Source organism: Ochlerotatus camptorhynchus, unplaced genomic scaffold (genome assembly GCF_037179485.1).
Source record: "Ochlerotatus camptorhynchus isolate MF236.1 unplaced genomic scaffold, CSIRO-AGI_Acam_v1.1 ptg000275l, whole genome shotgun sequence".
NCBI lineage: Eukaryota > Metazoa > Arthropoda > Insecta > Diptera > Culicidae > Ochlerotatus > Ochlerotatus camptorhynchus.
The window spans coordinates 430,947-449,752 of record NW_027040764.1 but is presented as its reverse complement, the minus strand read 5'-3'; the positions used below and the strand labels follow the sequence as shown (position 1 = coordinate 449,752).

Sequence of the window (18,806 nt, the reverse complement as noted above, 5' to 3'; positions counted from 1 at the left end):
ACTTACATACTTAATCGATTATTAACATCTGGTTGCCCGTTCTATCAACGTTCAGCTAACGTAAACAAGCAGCTGAAAATGTTGGCAAGAAATCTCTCAAACTTCCCACGTTATTGACACTTGGAAAATCTCTCGCTTCCCACGAGCGTGCTTCACCGAGCGTACTGTTCGCCCCTCTGCCAATAAGCTCAAATTTCATGGTATCAATCAGTAAGTAGCACTGTTTGCCTCTACCGGATACGTTTCCATGTTCTCCCACGACAGGGTCCTGACTCCTCTGCAAAGTCGCTCCCTTACCAAAGGAAGGAAAAGAGCAAGAAAGCTTCAGTTTTCGGATGTTAAAAATTGCTCAAAATTTTATAAAATGGATTGATGATGGAAAAGATCTTTCTTGCTGTAGGGATTTACGGTAACGTAGCATGTTAAGAACATTATGTAAGCTCGCATGTTTGAGCTAGGGTGGAAAATTTTCGGCGGTTGAGTGTGCTTGAAGCTTACCATGAGTCGTTTCAAGCCCTGGACATAGTGGCTGAAAGAAAAAGTGGTGTTTGCAGGTTATCTCCGCTGAAAGAAGATACTGGGAATGTTGGCGCTAAATTATGTAAACAAACATTTAACATTTTCTAACATGAATCACGTCACATTTGGCATGGACATGTGTTGAAATTATGGATTAATATTCAGGCTTGACTTAATATAAATAAGTATCACTTACAGTATTTCTGCCATAAGTAACCTGAAACACAGAACTATTTCAGCTCATGCACAGAACAAAATTCTGAATTTTAATCATCGTGTAAAATCTCCTCTCGTTTGATTTTGAGCTATAGCTGGCATAAACATCAAAATTCTTTGCAGGCTTGTATAAAAAATTGCTAATTTATGTGATATTCATCTGCAAGTCCTGGACGTGACCAGAGATTTTTATGCCTCAGAAAAATCTCACCGACCTCAGCTGGGATTGAACTCAGACCCATTGGGGTGAGAAAGCAGTCACGCTTACCACTACACCACCGGCGCCGGCTAAAATTTATGTGATATCACGCTTAAATTTACATTAAATATCGTTAATATCGTGTGCGCTTGATATCGTAGAAATTTACATGATTGTGTCAAACGGTGTGCGGTAGGCGGGATGTGTGCTAATTGGTTTAATTCTATTAGTAACTCTGAGGGCCAAGAAAAAGAATAGTTGCTTTTTATGTTTCCTAAGCTTTCTTTTTTAATAGGCCAGTTTATAGGCATAATGTCATGCTACAAGAAAATAAATTAAAATTTTCACTTAAAGATCAACCATTTCACAATGATCCAGATATAAATCTAGTTGTGGTGCTCATCCCCTTTTTTCAATGGTCGCATCTTTGTTCGATGGTCATATTTTAAGATGCATTTCGTGTGTTTCACAGTCATTTCAGCCATACATTCGTAATGCAAAAATAAATTCACGCTGAGGTTGCTGCAAAAAGATTCAAGCAACACGTACGGCACAGGCCATAATTTGGCCATCACTGATTTAACTGGGAAAAATGAATAACTTCTCGGGGTGACGTCATAGCAATTTGATGTCTGGGCCAAGGTTGATCATCAATACAAGGCCTACTTTATGAATGCGAAATTTTGGTTCAGTGGATTAACTTTTCAGTAGTTATGTTTTATAACTTTACAACGAAGCATTTTAGAGACTTGGTTTCTTGGACAAAGTTGGCCTTGAGATTACGTTGAAAAAAGGTAAGAGGTTGTATCCGTCGTTTCTTGTATCTTAGATTTGACGTAGGATTACGAAAGGTACTTTTGATGTCACAGCAAAAGTATAGTAAATATTAAATTGATTTCTCAACTCGTTATCAGTGAAAAAAGTTTGATAAGTTGAAATTCGGAAGCAATTTGAGAGTTTCTTGTTGAGGTGCTCTGTCGGTGTCCTAGACGATGGTCTTGGATACAAGCTCTTACTTGAACTCTTTAGTTATTTTTTTTATCAGTCATTTGTGGTCCTGAAAAGACCGATGGGTTGGAAGCTTGAAAGCGATAGCGATGCGGAAATGAAATACAATTTTAATAATTCGGCAAGATCTTTTTAGGCATTATTCTCTTTATAGGAGAGGCTTAAAATTTGCATCAAGAGGCATAAACATAGGTACCGTCTGGCATGCTCAGTGCTCGGTATCAATATTCGACTCCTGGGTTAGGGAAACCGCTTTCCCATCACGGAAACGCCTCGTTCTCTGATTACAAATTTACGCATTTTCATGCACAAAACGCACGGAATTTTTGTCTTATTTGTAGATAGTAAAAAAAATCGAAAATAGATTGGAGGAATTTCTTTGCTAATATTTTCCAATCGCGAGATATTCGTGATCAACCATAGTAAAAAAAATCGAAAATAGATTGGAGGAATTTCTTTGCTAATATTTTCCAATCGCGAGATATTCGTGATCAACCATATAAATTCGAGTTTGTTTTTTTTTTGCTTTTCTCTAGCGACCTAGAGAAAGCCTTGCCTTAATTTGGAGTGTTTCTGGCCAATTGGCATTACTTACTTACTTAAGGGTCCTGTGCACCACCAGTGGTGCAAAGGGCCAACGTGAAAGACTTCCATCCTGGGCGGCTGCTCGCTTTTGCCTTGACCTGGGCCCAGGCCAGATTCCTATCGACTTGCTTAATTTCCTTATTGAGGCTCTGCCGCCATGAGTCCCTGGGTCTGCCTCTGCTGCGATGTCCTGCCGGATTCCAATCCAGCGCTTGCTTGCAGATTTCGTTTTCGCCCCGTCAAAGTGTGTGGCCGACCCACCTCCACTTTCGCTCTCGAATTTCTGTTGCTATCGGCTTCTGGGGACATCGACGATGGAGCTCGGCATTCGAGATCCAGTTGTGAGGCCACCAAGCACGAATTATATATCGCAGGCGTCGGTTGATGAAGACCTGCAGCTTTTGAGTGTTCTCCGCTGATACACACCACGTCTCGCTGGCGTATAACAACACAGATTTCACGTTCGAGTTGAAAATTCGGGTTTTGGTGCGTTGACTTATCTGGTTGGATCTCCATACGTTTCGTAAACTCGAAAAGGCAGCCCTAGCCTTCTTGATTCGTGCACCTATGCCCTAATAAAAATTGTATTGTTAATTTGCTTAACGACGTGTTCTGGGTATCATCTAAACCATTTGTGGAATATTTCAATGATTTGGGTTATCGTTCGTTTATGGTTATTTTTTATTAGGGTGTCGCTCTTGGTCCCGCCGTCCGACGCTATTTGGCTGCCAAGATATTGGAAACTTTCGACCTTCTCCACTGCTTGCCCCGCTACCGTAAAGTTGGAAGGGTTGCCCGTGTTGATATCCAACGATTTGGTCTTGTTGACGTTGATGATGAGACCCGCCGCAGAGGAGCGTTCGGCTAGGTCATTGAGCTTACTCTGCATATCAGAGCGCCGTTGTGCTAGTAGAGCAACATCATCAGCCAAATCGAAGCTGTTGAGACGCTCCATGGTGATAGGCTGCCAAAACAGCCCACGGTTCGGTACACGGTCAATTGCACCTACCATGATCTCGTCGATTACGATGAGAAACAGTAGCGGTGATAGTATACATAGGGTCGGACAAGGCTCCGTTATGCAGAACTCTGCACGTGAAAGCCTCATACTGCGCTTCGATGAGGTTGACGATTTTATCCAGGACTCCCTTGCGTCTCAGGGCGCCCCACAGATTCTCGTGATTGAGACGGTCGAAAGCTTTTTCGTAGTCAATGAATACCAAATAAAGGGACTCTTGGAATTCATTGACCTGCTCCAGGATGATGCGGAGCGTGACAATATGGTCCATACAAGATCTTCTGGCACGGAATCCTGCCTGCTGCCGTCGGAGAGTCGCGTCGATCTTCTCCTGTATCCGATTCAGGATAACTTTGCACAGAACTTTGAGAACAATAAACAGTAACATGATGCCTCGCCAATTGTCGCACACAGTCAGATCCCCCTTCTTTGGGACCTCCACTAAGATGCCCTGCATCCAGTCGACCGGAAAAGTCGCGATGTCCCAGATATTACAGAATAGTTGATGCAACATTTGTGCGGATAGCATGGGGTCAGCTTTGAGCATCTCTGCTGATATGCGATCGACCCCTGGAGCCTTGTTGGATTTCATGCTTCGGATAGCTGCTTCAATCTCCTGCAGTGATGGGGCCTCGGAATTGACGCGAGTGATGCGCCGCACCCTAGGCGGATCATGCCGAGATGTTGATGACTAGTTGGCCGTCGAAACTTGAAGCCAGCGTTTCAGCTGGTCAGTGGGGTCGGTAAGCAATTGTCCAGTCGTGTCCTTCACTGGCATCCTCGGGTTCATCCTTGCTCCACTCAGGCGTTGTGAGATATCGTAGAGGAGGCGTATATCGCCAGTGTTTGCGGCTTTCTCCCCTTCGTCGGCCAGGGAGTTCACCCACGCTCGCTTGTCCCGTCTGCAAGAGCGCTTGACTTCCTTCTCTAGAGTCGAGTACCGTTGACGGGCTTCGTTCTTGGCTCCTCTGGTTCTCGCCCGCTCTATCGCGGCTTTTGCTTCTCTACGCTCCTCAATCTTCCGCCAGGTTTCATCTGTGATCCACTCTTTCCTCTGGGTGCGCAGCTCACCCAAGTTTTTCTCACTTGTTTCTATAAAGGAATTCTTCATGGCCGTCCATTGTTCTTCTACTCTGCCACCTTCTGGAGCGTCCGCAGCTCGAGTCTCAAGTTCTTCAACAAAAGACCTTTTTACCGCTGGATCTTCAAGTCGGCGTGTGTTGAACCGCCGCCCGAGTCTCTCCTCTCGTCGCTGGATCCGCGCCATGCGTAGGCGGATTTCACCGATTAGAAGGTGATGGTCAGACGCGATGTCGGCGCTGCGTTTATTCCGAACATCAAGAAGGCTCCGTATCCATTTTCGGCTGATGCAGATGTGGTCGATCTGATTTTCGGTATGTCCATCACGGGAAACCCACGTGACTTTGTGCACTGGCCCCCAGAGCGAGCCCCCGATCACCATGTCGTTAGTGCCACAAAATTCTGCAAACAGCTCACCGTTCTCGCTCATTTCGCCGAGACCATGGCGTCCCATGACACGCTCATAGTCCGTGTTGTCGGAGCCGTGTTCTAAATCTGGCAACGATTATCCTCTCATTAACAGGCCCCCACTTGATGAGCGCAGCACTTGCCTGGACGCTAAGTAGGAGACCAACTCCACGATGGCGGGGAGCGTTCCCAAGCAACACGGCTTGTCATAAAGAAGTTGAAAATACTTTGTAATGACTAACGCAAAGAATCACTAATACTTTAATATACATCATTTAATACATTTATACAACCTAAAAAGCGCAAGACGCGGAGCTTATACAACTAAATACTGGTCTTATAACATGTTTTGGAAACATCATAAAAACCAGCGACAAAAAAAAACAATAAAAAAATCTTGAGCATGGGATTCGATCACTGGTCCTTGGCGTGGTAGACTTGTTTCTACCTAACTAGACCAACACCGCTTGATGAAAGGTTTGTTATAAGTATGTATCATGTTCTTGCCAATGGCATGAAAATTATTTTCTCGTTCAACACGCCTTCGATCCGTCATGAAGACGTTTTGTTAGTAGCAAAGCGTAGATGTTTTGCCAGAATGTTATTTAAACGTATTTTCAACTCCTTATAAGACAACCAGCACATTTTCAGTTGTATTAATTTATGAGATGTCATAAAAAAGTATTTTCAACTTTCTTTATAACAAACCTCCGAATACCTCATAAGAAACTGTCAATCACTGCATGAACCTCAATGGCACCGTCAATGTTTACGTCAATCTGGATTGATTTTGTATACGACAAGTTTTATAGGGGTATTAAAACAGTAAGATGCACGTTCAAATAACATTTAAAGATAAAAGCAAAAGAAAACTATTTTGGAAAATGTTGAATCGAAGAAGTATGAAGAAAACATCTTTAAACCTCATATATAACGTAGGATGTTTTCTGCATCTCTTAAAATACATTTATACAACAATCCGTTCTAATTCTTTTTGAAAAGATGTTTTGTGTGTTACTTGGGTTTTCACCTCGAATACCAGAGTCGGCCAGTAGGTGTTCTCCAAAGTTTGGCCAACGAACTTCACTCAGTCCCAGGATTTCTAGCTTCATGCGTCGCGCCTCGTTGGCGAGTTGTGCCAGTTTACCCTGCTGGGCTAACGTCAATACATTCCATGATCCAATTCGTGTCCGTTGTTTTGCGCTAAAAGTCGTTGCCGTTATATCAGTTCGATGTCTTTCTCTGTTGGTTTCTGTGACAATTGTAAAGGTTTCAGAGACAGTAGGTGGTTGGCCTAAGGTCTCCTATCCGCCGTGATGGGGCTGCCATCTTAGATGTAGCTTCCGGGGAAGAGCATTTCTTATTCAGCCAATTGGCATGGTCATGTGGTTTTCGGTCATTGCGAGAATTTGTATGTACCACTTCAATACTTGACGCCAGAGCTTTGGGGGTGATGTGGTTAGCAGCAAGCCGAGCGAACGTCCAATGCAAATTAAATCTTAAACAACAATAATTTATGATAGCCCTGAAAAAGATCGTTTTGTCGTAATAGTTTAGTTATTCTGAGCTATTCGGGTGTTCAACACAGATGAGGCTGTATGTTATTTGGAACGAGGGTGACGCGCTTGGCATTGATGATGGCTCACGACAAGCAACTGAATCCAATCAGCGGTTGAGGGCAGCCTTGATAGCTAGCTGCATGCGGGGAGCTTTTCGTTGTGTACTGGAGATCACCACCACTAACCACACGCGATGATTGAAAGAACACCGTTTGGTGAGACCGGATGGAATTCAATTTTGAAATCTGTGTTAGGGAAGCGCTTTCCGCAGGCAATCGGAGATAATTTAGAGCAATTTTCAAAAGATATTTGGAAAAGTGATAAAGCTTTAATTTTAACAGATTCGTTGAAAAATTTCCTTCTCTGGATCAAAATTAGACCACTTTCATGCCACCACCGACTGTGATTTTTGAAATTGCACCCCCAATGTTGCCTTAAAAAACATGGTATTTTAAAGTTATACTTATGGGAACTGACATCCGATTGATGACCTTGACAAGTCTCGCGTCACTTTACAAATAGACCAATCTACATTGATCGATTCTCTTCTGTGACTCACTCTTTTGTTGATAACTTGGCTGCACGCATATTTCGGACAAAATTTTCTACATAGTCTTTTAACAGAAACTATTACTAAGCATATCATATAGATTATAATAACAGCTGACATGTTTTTGGAGCCGAGTTATAAACGAAAAAGAGACAGAGTCGATGAAGAGAATCGGTCAATGTAGATTGGTCAATTTGAAAGTATAACGCGAGAAGTGTCCAGAAATACTCTTTGACAAATTTGTGGTGATCCTGTAAAGGATCGTTTTGTCGTGATGGTTGAGTAATGCTTAGCTATTAAGGTGCTCAACACAGATGAAGCTGGCGAGCTGAATGTTGTTTGGAACGGTGACGCACTTGGCCCAGAGCGACTTACGCCAAGCAACTGAAATCCGATCAGTAGCGGTGCAACTTCTTCCTCCTTCTTTGGCGAATGGACCGCTCTGTGGGCTGCAACTCGCGCTTGCGGGCAGCCTTTCATCGTGTACTGGAGAAAAATTTACAACGCCACGCGCCGAAAGGACTGCTGCTGTTGCTGATGATGACCACTGGACACCACCAGGAATGAATTCAATTTTTAAAACTGTGTTAGGGAAAGCGTTTTTCGCAGTCAATCGGTGATAATTTTCTCTGTTATAGCAATAGTTGCACATTCATGCAATTTTCAAAAGGGACCTTTTGAAAATTGATAAAGTGTTCATTAGAGCAGATTCGTAGATGACATTCCAATCGATTGCCTTGTTTAGAATTAATATACATCCGCTATTGACAGAGTTATAAGTGGTCAAATCCTGACCACTTTTCGTAACGCGGTCGATTTTGGTTTTTTGAAATTGCAATATGTTGCCGGAAGACGTAATCCTACGTAAAAAAATTTGTTGAAGACGTTGAAACCGGCAGTGCATTTTTATGTCAAGATTTAGTTGATTGTGTAAAACTACAGCAGTAAATCTAGTACTCTAACTAACCATGTTTGTATTAATTGTATTGTATTGTTTACGATTTACATAATTTGAGGTGCTTAACGTCATATATCAGTCATTTTAAAACGATAGATGAGGCGATGATAGTAAAGAGTTGATAGTTTCGTTAGAGTACGGCAGTTTGTAAATAGTATATAGAGAGTAATAAGCGAGCAACGGTCAATTTTAAGGAAGGCACGAATCGGATTCATCATCTCCTTTTCCAAACTCCCTGTTGGGGAGGGATGGTGAGGAGTATCTCTCCCCGCCACCACTGGCAAAAGAGATGATCGCCAATTTGCTCACGTACCTTTGATGTTCAGAAACAGTTTTATCGATTGTTTCACACCCAAGTCGTCATTTGACGTTAGCATCTAGTCGATAGGTTTGGAAATTGCCGCTATTGTTGCCTGGAGTTCAGCACAGTGCTGTTAATTTTCATTTAATTAGATTGAAGATGAACCAATCCAATAATTCATTCAATTCAGTGCATTACATTTTCTTATGCCCATTATGTGAAGAACCACTTTTTCAAACGAACCTCATCGTTGTTGTCAATTAATATACGGCAGTGGAGTGTGGAAGAAAGTCTGAAAAAAATCCCCGTACAGACATGTCGATACAATGTCGGATTAATATCCGATGTCGGGTCAATATAAGACCAATTTAAGGTATATGTCGGCCCAATGTCGCGTTGACGCCAGGTCAATTTTAGATTTATATCGGGTCAACATCGGGATGAGGTCTGGTAGAAGTCAGGTTGGTGTCGGGTTGGCTTAGCTTTTTCGCTGGAATGTTGACCAGAGGTCCGTTTTTGTGTAGGTTGGACTCAATTGAATCATTTTTTTTCCCTTTATATGTTTTCCGTCAATATTGTTTTCCGTATTGTGTTACCGCTACCGACGTCAGAGAGGCAGCTCCCACGCCTGAACCCATCACATCAACTCATGGGACCGAGGACTAACGGTTTTACTCCCCTTTAGAAGGAAGGCGTTATCAGGGATTTTATGCCACAGAAAACCCCGACGGCACCGACTGAGATTGAACACAGGTGCTTTTGAGTGAGAGGCAGTTACGCTTACCACTACACCACCGGCGTCGCTGAATTGAATGATATCAAGTGTTTCTTAGCAAACTGATATCACCCATTCGAATGAGGCCCCTATGATAGCATATAGCGGTTTTTTTTCATTTTCATCAAATATGTTTAATTGATTTTGAGAATTTACAGAACTGGTTCTTTCTCCATACAATTTGATTTACCACTCTGCATTTTCACGGCCCACGCATGGTGCTCTACTTAACGTACAATGTTCAAATTAAATCTTCTTGTTTGTTGAAGATAAGCAAGCATTGGGTTAAATTTTCAGATCTATATGACTTCTGGATGGCGAAATTAGTGCCAGTGAAAACGCGAAGTTGAGGGATTTCGTGAACCTTGTCCTTAAATAACCCGTGTACCACTAGTATTGGATCTTTTAATATGTTTCAAGATCAAAACCTCTAAAACATTTAACAATTTTAACAGGGTTTACCCACCGTGCTGAGCTCTAAGATCAGCCAAATATATTTAATAAATTCGACCAATGGACCACTTAAATATCTTCCTTTCTTGGGTCGGTGAACATTGTTACATTGATCAATTTAATCCTAGATAATGTCAATGTTATACTTTGTTTACCCGGCGAGCATTCTTCAACCCGGTAAATCTCGGCAACAGTTACATTATCCACAAAGTTTCCGGATTTCCCATTTAATGTTTCCCACCAATCGATCAGGGTGCGTAGGTACAAACACTGCACCACCATAGCTCTTCTTACGAACAACCAAACTTTCCCCCCCCCCCCCCCAAGCTCCGGAATAAATCACGAAACGGAACACTCTGTTTCCTTTCATGTGCCGACGCGTTCCGTTGATGCTTATCAAATTGACCGAGAACTTGACTGCCTGTCCCCCGGGCTTTATCGCTTGCTCCACGAACCACCCTTGAAATTACTCACCCCTCCTCTTTGAGAAAGAAAAAAAAAAGCAAAGGGGAAGACAGTCCATAATGTAACCCTGGGGCAAAATGGGCCAACGCGATGTTGCATAGCTTTCCCTTTTCTTAATTCGTAAAATTTGACGAGCGGCATTGGTTGTTCAGTACTAAGATCATAGAACCCCAGAATTAGAAATGGGAAGCAATGAAAAATCGCGTGGGGACATTTTACCTCAGGGGTACATTATGGACTGTTTTCCTCTACATAGGTACTACCGTAATGCTTCCAATGCCGGACAGTCAATCCGGACATTTAATTTTGTATTAATTAGTACGTCTACTTTGCAACATAGTAAACATGTGTTCTGAGCTAAGTATTCATAATCAACTTTTAAAAGTGTCCGGATTGATGGACTAAGTGTCCGGATTTCGGTGAATTACAGTATAAGGTGCAAAAGTTTTACTTGCCTTCCTGAGACTGCTTGGAGGTAGGAGGTAGGTATGTAGGACTGCTTGGAGGTAGGAGGTAGGTATGTATAGAGTGCAAGCAATATTCCTTTTTGCTGTCTCTAGATCAACCCAACCACCTTCTTCCAACGGTGACAGGAGATGGAGGATTCTTTTCAACTTATACTGATTTTATTTTATCAATGGCCTGTTTACATATACGCTGGTTCAATAGCTCAACCAGCTCCAACCAACTAGCTCGAAATTCAGTTGTTCCTGATGGTAGATGCTGACACCCTGTTTACATTCTGCTGGCTACTTTTTAGTACAGTTGTAGTACACTAGCGCTAGCACACCAGCACAGAAGTAAACACCATGGGTTTGCGAACGACAACCTCACCAGAACGATAAATAGCACAAATATAAGCATCCCATTTCACTTGTGCGGATTCACGTGCTGGTGAGCATGTCGTTCTCAAATCCATTGTTAATAGCATGATGTAAACATTTTTGCACATGAACATCAGCACAAGTGTAAACACCCCATAAGGCATTTCTTGCGTTTTGTGTTCGAAGATGTTTTCTTTTTCTTTTCTTCACTGGGTTAGCTAAAAACAAATTTTTGCGTTTTTTAGACAATGGTAAGGTCGGGAATCGGAGAAGCAATTTTGGTCCGTTATTTTTCGTTCATTGCTGTTTTCATTTTCGTTATTGGAGTATATGTAGTTTTATCATCCCGGAAGCAGAGGGCATATTTTTTAGGGATGAAGTTCGAGACGGCATTGTGCGAAAATTTCGCCATCCTTTGTGAATAAAAAGCAAATGTTTGCATGAGAGTAGAACTTTTCGCGTTGTTTGTATTGTGGATGAGTTTCCGTTTTACTCATACCAAGAATTTCAAGTCATTTGATAGAACGAGAGATATGGTGAACCAACGCTGGGAACATTTCATTACCGTTTCTTGTTCATCACCCACAACCATAACTCCACAGCCACCAAAGTAGTTAACATGATTCACCCTTTACCAAACTCGATAATCGCTGCAATCAAACAGTGGGATCCGTAACAGCTGTCGTAAAAATTCTATTAACATCTTATCGTCAAGTCGGAAGCACCATGCTTGGCAAACACAAACACAGAATTTATCCTCCTAGCATGAGATGAATCGTTCATCGATATCGACAAGTAAAGCTACTTCGGCCGGTCAATGCATGCATGGTGTAGTTGTTGTGCTGCTACGAAAAGTGTGAAAGAAGAAAAGAAAAATAAGAAAAAGCAACGACAAAAAAGCCAATCTGCGACGACGGAGTGAGCCAGCAGAGAACCGAGCATCCTCCGTCCGTCCGTCATCGGTGGCCAGCAACAGTGACATGTTGTGTTTCAATTTGAAAATAGCCACCATCTTCCGGACCTACCGGGAGTCGGATCCGGTCCGTGACCGGAGCCAGAGTTTGTTTACGCCTCCTCCCCGGGCGCCCCATCGGGATATCGGTGCGCTTCGGGGGCTGCAGCGGCGGGCGTCCAGCGTGATGTAAGTTGATTTCGATGTTACATCCTGTAATGTGCCATTTTCCATATGCTTGATGACCTCTATTGAGTTTACAAGTTTTTCATCGGTTCATACATCAATGAATATTATGAATATTTCAAATATTTAGCAGAAGCTGGAACCCAAAAGCAATGGAAACATATCATGTTGAATATTATCACTGAATCGATTAAGTAATCCATATCACATACAAGCAGCTTTTAACTACGGTTATTGCTTTAGCAAAACATTTCACGTCAACTTCCTTGCTAAACGTTACTTTGTTTTTTAGCAGAGTTAGAATAAAATGAGTGCTTCTGGTTTGATGGTTGAAAATTGAATGATGGTTTATTAAGTCTAATGGTCTGTATAGAGATCGAAGCGAAGCTAAAATCTCATACAAAATACTACATTTTTCACCTGCGTGAAAAATACTATTGGCAAATATTTCACTTCATTTTGAACTGTAAACAGATACTATCCAACGTAATCAATGTGGATCGCATCTTTTTGACGTAGAACTACGTCTTTGTCGACTATACTGGGGTACAAATAAAAAAATTTGTGGGGTGAAATAGTGTTAGGTTTTGAACGCCTGTAACTTTGTCATCTATATAGATGAAAATAAAATCCAAATACGCCAATCGATAGGATATTACATTACTAATCAGCTGAAATAAGTATTTTTTCAAATTAAAAATTTTCAACAAGATCGGCAGAAAACAAATCACGAAAAAAAAAACTGAACCATAACCGAAACATTGAAATACTTGAAAAATTTAAGATAAAGTAAAATAGTCGAAAATGCATGATATTGTGTGGTTCTACGTCATAAGGCTTATACTCGAAAAAAATGCACCTGACAAAAGTGTTCGCCAAAAATTTATTTTTGGTCGGATTTTCCTGAAACTTTCAGAGAATGAACTAATACATATGAATTATGTTTCGGCATAATTATTTAATTTAATTTCCTTTCCATCGCTGAAAGCCCGCACCTTTCCCTGAAGACCCCTCATTACATTTTGTGCAATGGTGGAGCCGACCTTTTTGGTCACTTTCATCCATTCTTTCTTCAACTCCAGCTCGTTCTTAAACACCTTGGACGATTTTCGAACGTTGGCCTTCATTATGGCCCAAAATCTTTGCACCGGATGAATCTTTGGTGAATTTAGGGGGTTGGCGGTTGTTGGTACAAAAATAACGTTATTGTCTCTGTACCAATCCAACGTCGATCGCGCGTAATGGCATGATGCCAGGTCCGGCCAAAATAATGTCTCGCGTCCGTGGGACCGCAGGAAGGGCAACATACGCTTCTGGAGGCACTCGGTGCGATAAATTTCGCTGTTGATGGTACCCATTGTGATGTACGGTTTACTCAGTTTACCGCATTGGCATATGGCCTGCCAGAGCAAGTATTTTTTGGCGAATTTGTTCACTTTCTTCTCTCTTATGTCTTCCGGAACATCAAACCGTGATTTGGCAACGTAGAACTCCAGCCCCGGTATCTGCTTTTTGTCTGCCTTGATGTAGGTTTCGTCATCCATAACCACACACATCGGTTTCGTTAACCACTCTCGATACAGCTTCCTTGCGCGGGATTTGGCCACCGTGTTTTGTTGATCACGCCGGTTCGGTGCCTTCCGGATCTTGAATACACGAAGCCCAGCTCGTTTCATGGTTTGCTAAACGAACCAGGCGGAACACTTTGCCTTCAGAGCCGCGTCGCGAATCGAAAGGTTCAGATTACGCTTGAAATAATCCAACACCTTCCGGGCCTTCACAGGGTCAGCTGTCTTCGATTTTCTTTTTTTTCCAGCCCGCCACTCGGTCGTCTGGGACTCCTTAAACGATTTTACCACCCGAGACACAGTTGTATGGGTGATTCCCAGTTGTCTTCCGATCCATCTCATGGTCGCAGTCGGATTTTCCATGACGGCGCGCAAAATTCTCCGGCTTCTTGTTTCGATGACATCTCAATAACCACTGAACCGATTGTTATGAAATTTTGCACATGTAAACAATTCAATCAAAACTAGTTATACTCAGATTTTCATCAATTTTTACCCACGGATAAAAAAGTTACACACGTATAAAAATGGTGCATTTTTTCGAGTACAATCCTTACTGCGGTCGTGTATAGGACACAACCCTTTATTTATTTTTGCGAATATAACAGCAGCTAAGCAAAAAGTTGACGTTTCGAGAAAGAGCGTATCTGTCACATTTTCATTTCACCGGAGGTGTAGACTGATCGATTTCGTTTCACATGAACTGTAGACTGCGAAATAAGGAAACTGGAAACTGTTCCATAAACATTTTTTCACAACCTTTTTCGCAAGTAAAGTTTAATGATTTTTCGCGTGCTTCAAAATTTGTTTCGCTTTGATCTGTATACTAGGCTTAAACAACTTAGGTAGCTAAGAACAGTCGTGTAGCTAAGGGTAGTCGCGAGTTACTACACCTCACTCCTCCCTAATCCGTGACGTCTATGAAGCGACAAAACTTCTACTGGTTCGGCGTCGTCATCGGTTTGCTGAACCCATCTGCCGGTTGGTTTGAAGTGGAGGTGTAATCAATATTTACCACTTCGTTCCTTAAACTCTCGTGCACGAAATGATGGCGTATGCTAACGTGCTTAGTACGGGGGTTATAGGATCCGTTGTTTGCGATGTTGATTGCTGACTGGTTGTCGAAGAACATCGGATCCGGCTCAGCGTAGGTGCATTCTGACCGCAGTTTTCTCCACCACATGGCTTCTTGAATGCTTCGTGAAAGTGCCATGTAGGATAGGAAACTACTTTGGACTAATCGCCCATTTTGGGCCTATCGAGCAGAAAACATCAAATAAATCCATGATTTCAGCGTTAACAAGTCAATAGTAATGCCTTTGGTACGAAACTATAGTTCAAAAGCTACCGAGTGAAGTCAATTAGAACGCGTGGCATGAATGCTTGCACCCATTATTCTCAAAAACAAAAGAAGCACTCCGACTGAATCAATTGTTATCTTCATCCAGTAGGTCGAAGTGAACTCAACGGCGTTTCATTGTCGTTTCAATGCGTTAGGCCGAGTTTAGAATATGGATTCATTGTGTGCATTTGTGCATTTTTACTGAACATTTCAGCTGATTTCATGGTACTTATTAACCTTTCTACAGCAGCTTTTCCGATGATATATGGTAATATTACACTTCAAAATGGTGCAAAGCGGTGCATACTAAGGAGCATTTTCAAATGCTTAATGTACAGTTTTCTCTATTTTAGGGAGCGTACTTTAAATATTTACTGAGCATTTAAAGATTTTTAACGTATTTTGATCAATCATTTAAGGAGCAACCCGACCTATTTTAAGGAGATTTTTTTTACTTATTAAGGAACATCGTCATTGTTTAATGATTCATTTACCTTTTTATCATTTTGATGCCCGATCTAGGTTGGAAATGAATCAAAAACAAATTCGCTATAACGTACTATTTTCTACGACTTCTTCTTCTTCATCATTATTGGTTACGTTTAATCAGGGCATTCAATAGGTACTAGGAACTCTTTCGTGAATAACCCTATGAATTCAACAGCTTGAACATCTTGAACACATCCTGTGCTGAAATAGTGTGCATCTTCGTAGATCAATACCATGGCACGGCTGATCTCGAACTTGTTGCTCTCCGGACAATAAACGCGGTATCCTTTCGTGTCCTCGCAATAGCCTACGAATATACCTTTTGCTGCTTTTGGATCGAATTTCTTACGCTTGACCTTCGGAATATGGAACATCACTCTTGTACCGAAAACTAAATTCCGACCCGCGCAAGTTTTTGTTTAATGATCGGAAATGTAAAATACTTGGAATCAAACTAGGTACATCATTCGGAAAAATTCATGCTATTTTCTGTGATATATAGCGCACACGAAATTTCTTGTAAATCTAGGCGCGATACCGCATAAAGTCTAAAAGACTCTTAACCAAAATAAATTCGAATTAAAGCAGCCAAAACATTACTTCTCCATCTTTTCAGAGCATATAACAGAATTCTAGGGGTTATATTTAAGGACCACCAGAGAATAAAAATGTGTTTACAAACATACAAAATTTTAACCGAGGCACCATTGTATTTGCAAAATGTTTTTGTTTAATTGAGGTCCTCCCCGGTCTATGGATTTGATGGTCTCTCGGAATAGAACGGACGTATTAAATAACTTGTTTTGTCAACGTGCTGTAATTTCATGCAACTACCTTCTTATTGACTGTAAACGTGCTTCTTCGTATTCTGCCTTTAAAAGATTGTGTAGTCAATATTGCTGTTCATGGAATGTAATGGAATATTGATAAGAACCTTCTTTATCAAACTATGGTGGTGGTTATGAAAAGAGAAAGTCGATGAAGAGAATCGATCGAAGCAGATAGGACCATTTGAAATGTTCATCGAGATATACAGTGTATCTCAGAATTGATCGTACATCCTAGAACACAATTTTTTGAAACATTTTGAATAGATATATTTTTTTAATCGTGGCTGGTGGTTGAACAGATGTTAATTGATTTATTGCTATAGTTTTGGGCTTTATTGGAAGAGCCTGTATGAAGTTAGATTTATTTTTGTAAAACACTAGATTTTCAACTTTTTACCTAGTGGGCTCATTTTAGTCAAATTAGTGGTATATGAATGATCCTTCTTCTTCTTCCTCGCATTTCAAGCTTATTGCGTATGGCATTGTGCTTTTAGAGCCGTTTTCCTAAAAATTAAATACAGCTGTGTGATCAATTTTGAGATACGTTGTAAATTACTTTGCTTCGATTTTATATAAATGAATAAAAAAAAAATACATTAAATAATATAAAAATGATGTATACTAATTGAAAACAACTTTATTGTTGATGCCAGCTACACGGCCATTCAATCTCACTCAGAGAGAAAATAACTTCTACTCAGATGAAAGAGAAATGTCTAAAAACGCTCTCAGCGCTGACTAACCTACATTTTTAGAAATTTCTCTTTCATCTGAGTAGAAGTTACTCTCTCCCTCTCTGAGTGAGTTTAAAGTAAAACAAGGAGAGATTTACGTGAATTAAGATTTTGACGTAGGACTACGTCTTTGATTTCTATATGGGGGTACACTTTGTGAAAACCGAAAATGGAACATGTAACAAATTAAGAAAGATTTTGAACGTTAATAACTCAGCTGCCCCTGGTCCAATTTCAATAATTTTATCACCAATCGATCAGAAATATGGCTACGCATCGATAACAGTGCTTCCGAATGTTGATTTTCAAAAATTAACTATTGAAAAACTGGTAAATGTCCAGCATTGTCCAAAAGCGTCGAATTAACTAACAAATCCACCAATTACCTACATGTATATGCTGCTTTCCCAGCACAGTCGTCAGAGAGTAGTAAGTAGACGAAACAAGTCGAAGTGGCATTCGCCTCCGATCCTCGGGCGCGTGCGAATAGGGAGGATGGAATTGCGTAATATTTTGCACACTCATCGCCATATTCAGAACCGAACGCAAATTCTTCGAGATAACAACCATCCGTCGTCTGGCTCGCCGTGGCGGTGTCTGACGTATCTCCGGTCTGATTTACGAGGTATGCTGAAGCTGAAAAATGAGATCCGTGATGCTGTCACCTACACTAAACACGCCAAGCGTAAGCGGTCATGGATGTCATCTACGTTTTGAAGTGACAGAGACGCACTCTGTTTGGTTTCGAAGGTTAAATCATCACCAACTTGGGCAACAAAACGGCTCTTTTCAGGGCCACCAAGCTTATTACAGTAAAGAGTAGGAATAGAATTCATCTGCCTGTTTGTCTATATTCAGAACCAACGATCACACAAAATGCTCTTGTAATCAAACTGGAAGCAGGACGCCAGGAAACATTTGTGAAGCCGAGTTATTTACGAAATAGAGTGTCGATGAAGAGAATCGATCAATGTAGATAGGACCTATTGAAAAGTGTCGCGAGATTTGTTTTCCATGCTGAGCTCCAATGCTACAGACGACAGGGAGGCAACTCCCACACCTGGACCCTACTTTACTTCCCGAAGGAAGGCATGATGAGAGATGTTATGCCTTAGAACATGCCGGTGGCGCCGACTGAGATTGGACCCAGGCCTGCTGGGGAGAGACGTAATCACGCTAGCCACCGGTGCCGATATCTTTCAAGGTGATATCACGGCGAATGAGATCGACCCAAATTTGAGTTTAGTTATCTAAGAAATAAGAAATAAAGTGCAGGAATTCAGCGATGAGTAAATTTGCCTAATGGTTTCCCAGGTTTTTCCAGGATTTTCCAAATTTACAAATTTACTCATCGCTGAGTTCCTGCACTTTTGGCGATTATGAGTGAACTAAACTCAAATTTGGGTCGTTTTCATTCGCCGTGTACGCAAAAGGAAAAGAGCCAGTGTCGCTACTTGATAGCAAACTACTCATAATGGGAGGAGTCTTTGTAGCTTTTATACCACTTGGTTGTACATCATTCTGCTTTAACCTGAAAAGATATAAAGAGCGCTGCTGTATGTCATTAGCTCATTTTCGCTTCGGACGGCGTGGTGAACAGCAATAGCAGCAGTAGGAAGGTGGTGGCTAGTCCACTGCTTCACACCTAACAAGCAACAATTGACTGGTCGTGGCAAAGGAGGAAAAGGTCTGGTAAAGGAGGCGCCAATCGTCATCGCAAAATTCTTCGAGATAACCGCCATCGGTCGTCTGGCTCGCCGTGATGTTGTCAAACGTTTTCCCGGTCT

The 18,806-nt window shown here is 41.5% G+C and overlaps 1 protein-coding gene across 1 annotated transcript in view; it reads left to right on the top strand.

Moving 5' to 3' along the window:
• The first annotated feature begins 11,898 nt into the window (after nt 1–11,898).
• LOC135706208 (GTPase-activating Rap/Ran-GAP domain-like protein 3) overlaps nt 11,899–18,806 on the top strand; it is a 205,007-nt gene continuing 198,099 nt past the window's right edge. The window contains exon 1 of the mRNA XM_065227772.1: nt 11,899–12,059. Coding sequence (XP_065083844.1) covers nt 11,899–12,059 — 161 coding nt within the window. The remainder of the gene's footprint in view (nt 12,060–18,806) is intronic.